This window comes from Camelus dromedarius, chromosome 19, assembly GCF_036321535.1.
Source record: "Camelus dromedarius isolate mCamDro1 chromosome 19, mCamDro1.pat, whole genome shotgun sequence".
Lineage (NCBI taxonomy): Eukaryota > Metazoa > Chordata > Mammalia > Artiodactyla > Camelidae > Camelus > Camelus dromedarius.
The window spans coordinates 19,639,963-19,651,957 of record NC_087454.1 but is presented as its reverse complement, the minus strand read 5'-3'; the positions used below and the strand labels follow the sequence as shown (position 1 = coordinate 19,651,957).

At 47.9% G+C, this 11,995-nt stretch overlaps 1 protein-coding gene across 7 annotated transcripts; it reads right to left on the bottom strand.

Annotated features, from left to right (window-relative positions):
* Window positions 1-129: 129 nt before the first annotated feature.
* On the bottom strand, window positions 130-11,810 carry ATAT1 (alpha tubulin acetyltransferase 1). Of its 7 annotated transcripts, none has more exons than XM_010978178.3 (13): window positions 11,596-11,801; window positions 11,062-11,122; window positions 10,856-10,947; window positions 10,672-10,732; window positions 10,435-10,548; window positions 10,164-10,265; window positions 5,885-5,930; window positions 5,698-5,766; window positions 4,116-4,187; window positions 3,682-3,925; window positions 957-1,036; window positions 821-863; window positions 130-488 (listed from the first exon to the last, which is right to left on the bottom strand). In XM_010978178.3, exons 1-13 carry the CDS (start codon window positions 11,700-11,702, stop codon window positions 314-316), a joined length of 1,266 nt encoding a protein of 421 aa, XP_010976480.3. In that variant the 5' UTR covers window positions 11,703-11,801; the 3' UTR covers window positions 130-313. The 7 variants fall into 7 exon arrangements, with proteins under 7 accessions (XP_010976480.3, XP_031291241.2, XP_010976486.3 ...); XM_010978184.3 differs by lacking the exon at window positions 11,596-11,801 and adding an exon at window positions 11,314-11,589 and having other exon boundaries at window positions 172-488; window positions 11,062-11,124; XM_031435381.2 differs by lacking the exons at window positions 821-863; window positions 957-1,036 and having other exon boundaries at window positions 11,596-11,802.
* Between the last annotated feature and the right edge of the window lie 185 nt (window positions 11,811-11,995).

Genomic DNA, 11,995 nt, shown 5'->3' with positions numbered 1-11,995 from the left:
GTAAATAAGCGGCCTTGAGCTCGGCTCACTTGTGGCGCTGGCGTAAAAGGGACCGACGATGGGGCTCAACCGGCTGCACGAAGAGTGAGGGGTGGAATTGAAATAATGACAATCACGTTTCTCAGAAACTCTCGTGATAAAAATAAATACTTTATTGCTCTGGTTAAAAATAAGATACAAATGACTTGGCACGGATAAGAAAGCCTGTCGAATGAATGAAATAATGAATACATTTAATACGAGGGCAGCCTTGGCCATGTCCTGCAGTGAGAGAGAAATAATACTGACTTTGAAGGTGTGAGGGGTGCTGCGGTCACCAAGGCCTGGTGCTGCGACGTTCCTGCAAGTTTCGAATGAACCTGGCGTTGAACATGTCCCCACCCACTGTCCAGGACTGGGCTGGTGGGGCCGAGGCCTGTGGAGGAACTGTGTGCATGGCTTCCTCCCCAGACCCATCCTGTGACAAGACCTGCTCCTCACTGGTAGACCTAGTAGGTGGGAGGGAGATTAAGAATGGGTTATAGGGGTACCAAAGAGAGAACAAAGATCACAGCTTCTTCAAGGTCTGTCTGGCTCCTTTGTAGAGGAGGACATATGATGGGGTATGAGGCTGGAACCATTAGTGCTATGTCCAAACTTGAAACAATTCAGAGAATGCCAAAGGGAAGCACCAGTGTTGAACCAATGGGGAAAGAGGCTTTGTGGGAGGAGCTGGTGTCTAGTGGAGAGTGAGATTTATGAGGAGGAAGTAGCTGAGAGTGATGTTAGGAAAGGAGTCAGAGGTGGTGGGAGGCTGGTAGGGGAGGGGCTTAGACCTCACCTATTCTCTGTTTCCTGTTCCCCCTGCTTCTGTTCTTGGTTGCCTGTGGAAATACCAGGCATGTGTACGGGGAGGCTGGAGTAGGTAGTGAATAAGGCCTACTTGATTTGAGGGGAAGGAAGGATGAATAACTTACCTGTATTGGGGGATGAGGAATTCAACCGCCCATGGCGGCTGTAGTAGCAGCTTTGGGCTACCAGCCCTGGGGGAGTGCCCCTGTAGAAGAAATGTGAGATGATGGGGAAGAGGCTGCAGGAGGAAAGATGAGTGGGTATGGAGGACTCAGAGGAGTGGAATAAAAGGAACAGCACAGGAACAAAGCGGGGGGGTGGGGGGGTGGTAGTTGTCATTCCTATGGGGTTTTAATCTAAGTTGTGTCCCAGAAAAGGAAAGGGAGCTCACTTTATACCCCAAGATTTTCTGCAGCAGTCCTGATTTGCTGCTTTACTCTTTCTAGTTGAGGTAATATGTTAAAAGTAAGGCAAACTGTGATCTAAATCATGTCATATAAACAGATTCACATACAGGGAAAAAAAATTTTTTTTTTTTGTTGGACCAGGTGCTCTGATGTTTGGTTTGGAAAACATGGTTACCTTAACTATAGGATACCCCAGCCAGAGGGAAATCAGGAATGGCAAGGCTGAATTTAGGAGGAAAAGGATTGTCTTGAGAGAGAGATCCAAGGGTTTAGTGGGGGAGACTTGAGGAAATCAGAGCAGGAAGAGGAATCTGGAAAACAATTAGGGGACTGTTATCAGGATGCAATTAGTGGATCCCAGAGATGTTGGGGAATCTTGACATCTCAACAAGAGTTGGCCTTGGGTGAAGGGTAGAAGTTACTAGGGAGAGTTGGAGGTTTCTGGAGAGATAGAGAAGTAGGTATAGAAGCCTACACGGATGGATCCAGTGACTACATGAGTGGAGACAGAATCTGCAGGAGAAGATCCAGCAATGAAGATGGGGACGGGCAGACACCAGATCCTGCAAGGGGAGCTCTAAGACTCCTTGCTGGAAGATCTGCAGATCTCAGAGGTGAGGAAGAGAGAGGGACAGAGGTCTTCAGATCCTAGGAAAATAAGGGGTGACGCACAAATGAGGCTGAGACCTTAAGGTTTGGTTTTCTTTTTTTTTTTTGTAGTTTTTTTCATTGAAAATGTCCATTTAAAAAACACAAACGAATTCACACTTTATTCAGACAACACTGAGAGGGAGAAGAAAAAGGAGTGAGTCGGAAGAGAGGGAGATCCTGCTCCCAAGGATTTTGGGGAACACAGTAGGGGCACCTGATCTAGCACACATTCAGAGGGCAGGGAGTGGGGAGGATGTTCTATTCCCTGGGTACAGAGCAGGGACAAAGGTTCTTGCTATTGAGGAAAGAAAAAAGGAAGGCCAGAGGAAGAGTTCCCCCATCATCTCAAGACAATCTCACACGACAGGAATCTATCAGCATCTAGCTACTGGGGAGGGAGGGATGTGAGAGGTTATTCCAGGAGCTCATAGATCCTTGAAACTCAGGCTTAGCTTCTGAAACTTGGCTAAGAGTGAACTAGGGTGCTTGCTGGATCTACTGCCAAGAAACAAACTCCCTCACAGAACCTGGATGTGGGGGAAATGGTGGTGTCTGTAGAAGTGTGGTGAGTCTTTAGAGCCCCAAAGCAGACATCAGCTCGGGGGTTCCCTGACATACACATACATGAAACGTGGAAATGAAGAGTTTGGCAATGCTGAGTGGATCCTTCTGGGGAGCTGGGAAGTCCCTGTCCTGCTCAACTGCACTGCTCTTAAGCAGAGCTCATTCACTGGCCGCTTAGCAGGCCGACAGGGTAGGTGTGGTCGGCAGGAGAGAGCAGTATTAGAGCTACCAGCAGACAGTGTAGAGGGACTGTGGGATTTATTCCATGGACAAGACTCTTTAAAAGGTTTCCTTGGCAGAGGCGGCCCTTGGACCTTCCATGGTGTTCTAGAATCTGACAGCAAGCAAGAGCAAGAGTGTGCTTCTCTGGATAATTAGTATGAGCCGCCCAACCAAGAGGTCTGGCAGCGAATCAGGCTGTCCGTGGGAGGGTGTTCAGAGCCCAAGTTAGGAGAGAAAGAGTGCTTTCTGTGGTAAGAAAAGCTACAAAGTATTAGGCCATCTGGGACCCTAACAACCCAGTTGTCTAAGGAAGGGGAAGAGGGAATCCTAAGGGCTGTCAGGTTCCTCTAGATGCTGGGGAGGCATGGGAGAGCACATTCGGGGTTCTCAGGGAGAGGGGTCTCTGCCCTCACCAGGTACCCCAGAGAGGGGAGGGGTTAGCTGTCTGTCAGTATCGACTCTCATCAGAGCGGGGAAGTGAGCTGTGGAAGGATGTATGGACAGGAGAAGGGGAGAGGGAAAATGGGGGAGAGAGAAAAACAGAAAGAGGTCAGAGGTGAAGAGAAAGCCGGGGAGAGAATTAAGGAGAGGCCCACTCTCTGCCTGCCAGGATGAGCTCCTGCCACACAAGACGCTGACCTGGGGCTGTGGCTCCCGAAACTGTGTCAGAGATATTGCCCCTTCCCAGCAAGCGCCAAACCACGATTTCCCCAATCTTAGAGGCTCAGTTCCCCCTGCCCAATGGATCTGGCTTCTTCTGACCCTTCCTCCCAACTCGCATTTAAACCAGGGTTCCCAGACCCCAGAGAGTCCTATTCTGCACCTTCACTGTAAGTTCTAAGCCAAGCCCACATACTTTCTAATATATTCTTCTCGAAAGGTTTCAGGACTCTCCAATCCTCCTGTCCTATTGCTTCAGGTCTCTGATGGATTGAAATTGCCCTCTGCCATTTCTAGCACCCTCTCTAACAATCGTGAGGTTCTCTAACCCTGTGGCTCCTATTACCTGGTGCGGCGACGTTGGGCCGGGCTGCCCCCGGGGTCTGTGGCGAGCAGCAGGCGGGCGGTGGGGTGTGGGGGGCAGAGACGCAGGGAACGCAGCAGCTCCTGCTCTGGCACAAAAGGGCGGAGGGGACCCCGTTCTGGTGAGTTTCCCAGGCTGCTGGAGCGAGGGGGTGGGTGGGCTGGAGGCGTCGCACGGCGGGGGGCCCGGTTTAGGGGCCAAGGAGGCTCCACTGCTACCTTCAGAACTGGGAGATGGAGAAAAAAGAGTGAGCGAGAGAGAGAGAGGGAGAGAGGGAGAAGAAAAGGGAAAGGGAAGAGGGTCATGAAGGCAAAAGTTTAGGGGAGGAAAAAAGAGAAATCAGAGCCTTTCAAGAGAATGAATCCTTCCCCCGGGCGAAGGCCCCCCAAGGCCCAGACACCCTATCCCGGTCTTACACTCTCGGTCACTAGAAGAGTATGGCTTTATGTCTCCCTCTGCTCTCTTGGGTGGCAGCTTCCTCGCTGGAGCTGGCAGTGGAGAGGACACAGGCAAGGCAAGCATCAGGAGACATCCTTTGCACCCCTCCTCCCAGCTACTGCCCCCACGACCCCGAACCTGTTCCCCAACACCACAGTTCCTCCTGGGAAAGGAGAGTTCAGCTCCACCGCAGAAAGCAGCTCTGGGGCAGTGCCATCACACCGAAAGGGGATTTGGGGGGAATGCTGGAGTACTTTTGAGGAGAACCAGAAGGAGGAGGCCAAATGCAGTTAGGACGGAGGGATTGGGGGAGACTCTGGGGCCTGGGAGATGCAGGGGAAGGACAGCCAGGGGAGGTGAGCTCTTACTGTCAGTGGGTGCTGTCAGGCCCCCCTGGGATTCTGGGGCAGTGGAATGGTCCCAGCTGGGCCAACAAGGACCCCAGGTCCCTCTAGATGAGATAGACAAAGCCCTTGATTAATCAGAAGTTGCTCTGGAGAGGTCAGGGGAGGTTAGGGTGGGGCAGAACCTCTCCTTTAGGTGCAAAGATGGGAAGAGATTTAAGTTTTATTAGGAAAAAATAAAAGGATGAGGAAGAAACACAGACATCTGAAAAGGAGTGACCAGTGTAAATGGGAGGCTAATGGATTGTCTAAGCTCAGCCTCTCACCTCATTTCTCTGCTTGCCCCTCTCTTTCCCTCTCAAGAGATTCTTTCTTCATCATGTGTGGCAAATGAGAGACTTTCCAGTGGATCCACTTAAGTTTTAGGGTCCCACCCCTGTGGACCTGAGTCCTCACCGTCCTGGTTGGCTCTCTCTCCCGCTCACAGCCTTTGGTCAGCAGGAGCTAGATGGGGGAGCCTTGGAAATCAAAGCGAGCCATGGATATGAACTGCCTCTCCATGCCCGACACTGGTAGACGAAAACCACTGGTAACAGCAGTGGTGGTTATTCCCTTCCCTGACTACAGAGGAGGTGAGAGCTAGTCTTTAGGAAAGGGGCCCTTCTGTGTAAACAGACAGGGCACAGCCAGCAGAAGGCTGTGTCCCTCCAACTTGAGGAGGAGGAAGGAGTAGGGCACAGCCAGGCAGGGAGGGTGTGTGTGGGAGGATGGAGGGGGGAACCTAGCAGCATTTCGGTACTTCCTAGGTTTGGTTTCTCTAGATCAATTTCATTATTTGGTAGGAAATGTTATAAATTCTGAGTGTTATGTTCTAAACGTAATTATTTAAACTTTGGACCCTTCATGTCACTCTTCTATGACTGGAAACGGAGGGGCTGACTGCACGTTCCTGCCTGACTGGCTGACAGAAGCCTGGGGGGCTTACAAAGGAACATGACATGGGTTATCAACTGTCAAGCAGGCCCCCAATGAACTTGCTTAGTTAAAAGTCTTGCCAAGTATAAGATGCACTGAGCTCCCATGAAGGCAAAGGAAACGGGTACTGATTGCTGGAGACCTGGGTTGCTTTAGAATTTTCCCAAATTGTCCACAGATCGCACTGTGCTCCCCATGGACATCATCGCACTACAGATCCACCCGTTCAATGCAGCTTTACCAGCGGGCATAAGATCGACCGCAGCAGCACGAGAGTGTCGAGATGCCCTCAGAGAGGTAGCAGGGGGCCCTGTGAGGAAGGAAGCGGCGGTGCCCCTCAGTGAGGGGCCGGTGGGAGCAAGAATCCACTTTTTTCTTTTCCCTCACCCCAACTGTTTGACCAATACACACAAGGCGAGAGAACTTACGATGCTGATGCGCAAAGAAGCCTTCGAAGATCACAAAGTTGTTCACCTGTAAGACGAAACAAGCGAAATACAGTTGTCCATTTAGCCACTTTGCACACACCTGGGTACAGAGCCCTGTGCTAGAAAAGCCACAGTGGGAGGAACAAAAACCAGTCTTCCTGTCCCTGTGGACAGACAGGCAAAAACTCAGACCCTGACAGGCTGATCCTGAAGTTGAATTGCGAAGGACCTTGAATAGCCAAAATAATCTTGAGAAAGAATACCATAATCGGAGGATTCATATTTCCTGATTTAAAAACTTACTACAAAGCTACGATAATCAAAACAGTATGGTAGAGACATAGGATAGACATATAGACCAATGGAATAAATAGAGTCCAAAAATAAATAAATAGAGTCCAAGGTGTCTATGGTCAACTGATCTGCAAGAAGGGTGCCAAGACCATTCAATAGGGAAAGTATAGTCTCTTCAACAGCTGGTGCTTGGACAACTGGATATCTACATGCAAGACATTGAATTTGGACTTCTACCTCCACCACACACCAAAAAATAACTAAAAATAGATCAAAGACCTAAATGTAAGAGTTAACACTATGAAACTCTTAGAAAGAAACACGAGAGAAAGTCTTGATGATCTTGGGCATGGTTTCTGAAATATGACACCAAAAGCACAAGTAATATAAAATAAATAAATTGGATTTCATCAAAAGTAAAAACTTTTGTGCTTCAAAAGGCACTAACAAGATAATGAAAAGAAAACTCATAAAACAGGAGAAAATATTTACAAATCACCCATCTGGTAAGTGTATTGTATCTAGACTATATTAAGAACTCTTCCAACTCAAGAACAGACAAAAACCACAATTTAAAAATGGGCACAGGACTTGAACAAATGTCTCTCCAAAGAAGATATACAAATGGCCAATTAAGCACTTGAAAAGATGCTCAACATCATTAGTCATTAGGGAAATGCAAACCAAAACCACAAAGAGAACAACTTCACAACCATTATTAATGCTGTTATACAAAGAAAAAAACAAACAAACAAACAAATCTTGGTGAGGATGTCGAGGTACTGAAGCCCTCATACATTGCTGATGGAGATGTAAAATGTGCATTGTGGAAAAAGTTTCTCAGTTCCCCAAAAAGTTAAACACAGAATTACCACAGCACCCAGCAATTCTATTCTTAGGTATATACCCAAGAGAACTGGAAATATATATGCTTGGAGACATGGCCTGCCCAAAGCCAAGTGGCTACAAGTGGCAGAACTGGGCCTGAAGCCCCAGACTCATGATTCTAGCTGTGGCATTTCAACCAGGAATACAGTGTAGTCATTCAAGTGGGCTATGGGTTCAAATTTAAGTTCTAACACTTATTAGCTGTATGCACTTAGTCAAGTCCCCAATCTACAGAAATCTAAAAATGGGGTCAATAATAGCAACTACCGCAAAGAAATGTACAAGGAATTAACAGAGATGATGTATGTAGATACCACACAGAGCTCATGAAACATCAGTCATTATTATTTACACTCTAAACTGCCCTGCTTTTACGTGTTACCTGGGCAATGCATTTGATGCCAGTTACTGTGTTCCTTCTGTTGCTCTCTGCTGCCTCTTAATGGAAAAATTATGTCCTATTCTGGGAGGACATTCCAAGGAGACCCCGTCTATCTCCTGTGTTGAATCTGCTGGGATGTCTATCAATCTACCTTCATCCTCCCCAACAAGCATATGCCCAGCACTCCAGCCACACAAAACTGCTTGCATTGCCCTGAAAGGTAGATTAATACCCCTCTGACTTGGCTCATGCTGGTTCCTACATGGAAAGCACTTTAGCCTGCCCATTTCTATCTGCCTGACAACACTCACCTTTCAAGATTAAGCTTAAATCAAGCCTTTCTTTAGCCAATGGAACACGCACCACCATCTCCTTATGCCTCGTCTGTAAGCACATCAATCAAATCACATTATAATGGATTAACTGTGCTCCTATCCAAGGCTCACTTGTCAACCCAATCCCAAGCCCACTCAACCATACTGCTTCAGCAATTCTCCCCCACCTTCTCTGATATTGTCAGCTTTTCTCTCTACTGAGTCATTCTTATGCTGTTCATTCTTATGCAACTGAAAAGAATCAACCCTCTCTTGATCTACATTCCCCTCTAGCTCTTGCTTTATTTCTGTTTGCCTTAAACCAGCATTTAAAAGAGTGGCCTATTCTTGCTGTCTCCAGTCCCAAGCTTCTCAATCTGCTAAACCCACTTCATCCAGGCTTCCACCCACCGCTGCACTGAAACCACTAGTCAGGATGACCAGTGGCCTCGGGCAAATAAATTCAACAGTCACTTCTCAGACCTCTTCTTACCTCACTGACCAGCAGTATTTGACTTGGTAAGCCATTCCTTTCTACTGGAAACATTTTCTTCACTGGCCTTGCAGGTCACTTGTAAGTTTGTATCTACTTCACAAGCCACTCCTTGGTGGCATTTGTTGGTTCTTTTCTTCCCTAATTTTTTTTTAACATTTTTTTTTTTATTGAGTTATAGTCAGTTTACAATGTTGTGTCAATTTCCAGTGTAGAGCACAATTTTTCAGTTATATATGAACATCCATATATTCATTGTCGCATTCTTTTCCCCTGTGAGCTACCACAAGATCTTGTATATATTTCCCTGTGCTATGCAGTATAATCTTGTTTATCTATTCTACATATGCCTGTCAGTATCAACAAACTTCGAACTCCCCCAATTTCTTAAAAGAGTGCCCAAGGGCTCACGTCTTTGGATCACTTCTCTATTGATACTCATTCTGTGGCAATCTCATCCTGTCTCACCCGTTTTAATACCCTACCTATGTGTGCTGAAAACTCTCTGCCCCAAACCTCTTCTCTGAACTCCAGGGAAGTACCCAGCTGTCTACTCAACCTGGACTCATCACAGGCATCTCTGATTAACATATTCAAGATGGACTCCTACTACTGCCCCCAAAAGCTGCTCCACCTACCATCTCAGTTAATGCAACTCCATCCTTCCAAGTGCTCAGGCCAACAACTTTAGGATTATTCTTAACTCTCTCTCTCTCTCTTTCTTCACAGTCTATCAAGAAATCTTATTTGCTTTAACTTCAAAATACTTACAATTTGACCACTCCTTACCACCTCTACTGCTACCATCTTGGTCTGAGCCACCACCATTTTTCATCAGGATGGCTGCTTCCTAACTGGGTCTGCTTGCTTGTACCCTCACCTCCCCTACTGTCTATTCTTAACAGGCAAAGTGATCTGGTTAAAAGTAAATTACATCATATTACCCCTCTGCTCAAACACCTATGATGGCTTTCCTTTTTTCACTTAAGAGTAAAAGCCAAAGTCTTTGCAGTAGCCTATAGGGCCCTAAGTGTCTTTCCTCCCCTGCTCCTGCTCTAATTGCACCCACTCACTCACGCTGCTCTGGCCACACCAGCCAATTTTCCAGGAACACTCCAACCTTATGGCCTTTGTACTAGCCATTCTCTCTACCTGGGATGCTCCCTCTCCAGATATTCCTTGGCTCTTATTCTCACCTCTTTAAGTTATTGCTCAAGTGACACTTTCTTAGTGAGGCCTTTCCCACTAATCCCATTTAAATCTGCAATCCCCCACACTCCTACCCTCACCATGGCCCTCCCAAGCCCTCTTACTTGCTCTCATTCTCCTAGAGCACTTATCATCAACCATAGTATATACTGGCTTATTATGTTTGTCTGTCTCCCCAACTAGAATATAAGCTCCACCCATAAGGACAGAGACCCTTACTTGTTTTATTGAGTAAAGTACTCCTAGAGCCCAGATCAGTGCCAGGTGCTCAACAAATATATATTGAATGGATGTATAGCATTAGCAACATTCTACTGCATCTGCTTATAAACAAACCACCTTTCCCCTAAACTGGCCAAATCTCCCTGAGGACAGGGAATGTGTATTATTCTGAGCCCTTAATAAATGTCGGTTGACTAGGTAATGGCCTGGGTGAAAACAAGATGAAAATGAGCTGGCTGTGTTTGGGGCACAAACATAATTTTAGATGTACAAAACAGCCCATGATGAAGAATCAAAAAAGATAAGAGTGAAACAGCTGCAGGATAAAAGATGGTACCACAAACACATACACATGTATAAAGAATCCTATATGGTGGAGAATAAGGAGTGCTCAGAAGATGCCACTTCTTTGCCCTCAAATAATAAACACAGTAAATGGGAATGCTCAGTGGGGACCTATTCTCTGAAACCTCTAACCTGTGGGACTGTGGTCTCCAGATTGTAGTGTTTATTCAAGAACTTCAACAGCTTCTGTGAAGGTCGGTCAATGGCCAGTTGGTGTGGTTCAACTCGCTCCTTCTGCAGGGAACAGGAGACTCAGGGGAGGAGGAGGTGTGGGCAGAGCATGCCAACAGGAACTCAGTTGCCTGAGGGGGCGGGAGGGTGGAAGGCAGGGCCTCCAGGAGGACTCAGGACAAGGGGCCTTTGCTCTCCATTTTGCATGAACTGGTGAAGAGATGAGCAATACCTGTAGCATATACTGGAAGAGTTCTCGCCCATGGCCGTGGCGCTGAAGTGACTCGTGGATGTAAAAGTCCAAGATGCACAGTGGTTCTACCTCATTGTGAGCCTCACGATCATCCTAAAAGGTAAAGGAACAACAAATATCTTTTAGGATCCAGACATTGCTGTCACCTTCCAACCTTCAGCACTTTTGTTCTCAGGAACCAAGGCAGATTAACTCTCAGTTTTCAGTAACACTCACCAGTACAAAGAGTTTCTTGTATCCAACTTTAAGGAAGCCAACAATGGCTCCTTTTCCTGCCCTGTAGGAAAAGAAAATAATGAACAGTAATGAGCAGTTATCTGGAAGAGGTAGAGTCAGAAAAGAGAGAGGGACTGGAGGAGGGAGGAATTAAGTACAAGGTGGAAGAGCATTTGGCACTCACGGTCGAGCTGAAGTATCTTTCAGTACATACATAACGTGGCGGTTACTCTGCATCCTTGATGCACTGGTGATGGGAGCAGGAAGATGCTGGGCCTGCCAGGAATTTGAACACAGACTTTCTACAAATCCCTCCCAGAGGAACCAGGCCTCCCTTACCAACTGTCCCCAGACAGGCCTCCCCTTTACCCCGTGTAAACTCTCCAGTACCTTAGCAGAAGCCTTGCCCAGTTCATCTACAATAGTCATAATTTGCTGCTGCAGGTCAACACTACAGAAAGAGAGGAGACAAAGAGTCAGATACTCACTGTACGAAAGTGTGCTGGGCAGTCATTCCTTGGGAACCTGGGCCATAACCCCAACCCCAGTTCAGTACTTCAGGCTCTCTGCCTTTACCTTGGAGTCTTCCAGTTGGATTTCCCACCCTACTCTTTTGGCACCCCAACTTTTGACACAGCTCCTTTCAGTGTGGTACACTCCCTCCTCCCATGAGGTTATCGTGGAGAAGCAGGAAGGGGAGGTCAACCACATCCTTCGGTTGGGACCACATACTGGGCCAAGGAGTGAAAGGTCACAGAATCAAGCCCATCAACCCCACTAGAACTAGGATCAAAGGTCACCAAAAAGGGGGGCTAGGACCGTAAAAGGAGCGGTCACTAGTCAATGAGAAGGGGGCGTGGTGCCTGGACCAGGTTTCGAGAGGAACCGGGAAAGAAGGGCCGTGGGGCGGGCTTGAGATGTCACCGGGCCGGCGTTGTGGTTCCGGGTCGGCGGGCCGGGGGCCGTAGGTGTTGGTCCAGCACCGTGATCCGCTCCGGGAGCAGCGCGTCCACATCGAACGGGAACTCCATGGCCCATTGTGCGCGGCCGGACCCGCCCCGCGCGACGTCACTTCCGCTCCTCCTTCGCCACTCCGCCCCGCCCTTCGCAATATTTCCCCTGCCGCGCCCGCGGATCTCTAAGGGGTCGCCCCACCCCCCCGCCAGGTCCTGGCAGCTGACCCCGGAGACCCCGTTCTTCTTGCCAAACCAGCTGTTACACAGCAATGCCACTCACCCCATTCCTGCCTCCCACGACAGTGGGCGCCATGGCAACGCATTTTTCTTTGGCCTAGTGTCTTATTCTCCAACCCTTTAGCCCCTCA

What these genes read in the sequence shown, in the direction of transcription:
- ATAT1 (XM_010978178.3), bottom strand. Translation starts at nt 11,702, where the DNA reads ATGGAGTTCCCGTTCGATGTGGACGCGCTGCTCCCGGAGCGGATCACG. An exon ending in TCTTCCAGTATATGCTACAG is followed by an intron (nt 10,266 to 10,434) that starts GTATTGCTCATC and finishes TGTTCCCTGCAG; the next exon opens with AAGGAGCGAGTTGAACCACA. An exon ending in TTCCTCATCCCCCAATACAG is followed by an intron (nt 864 to 956) that starts GTAAGTTATTCA and finishes GTATTTCCACAG; the next exon opens with GCAACCAAGAACAGAAGCAG.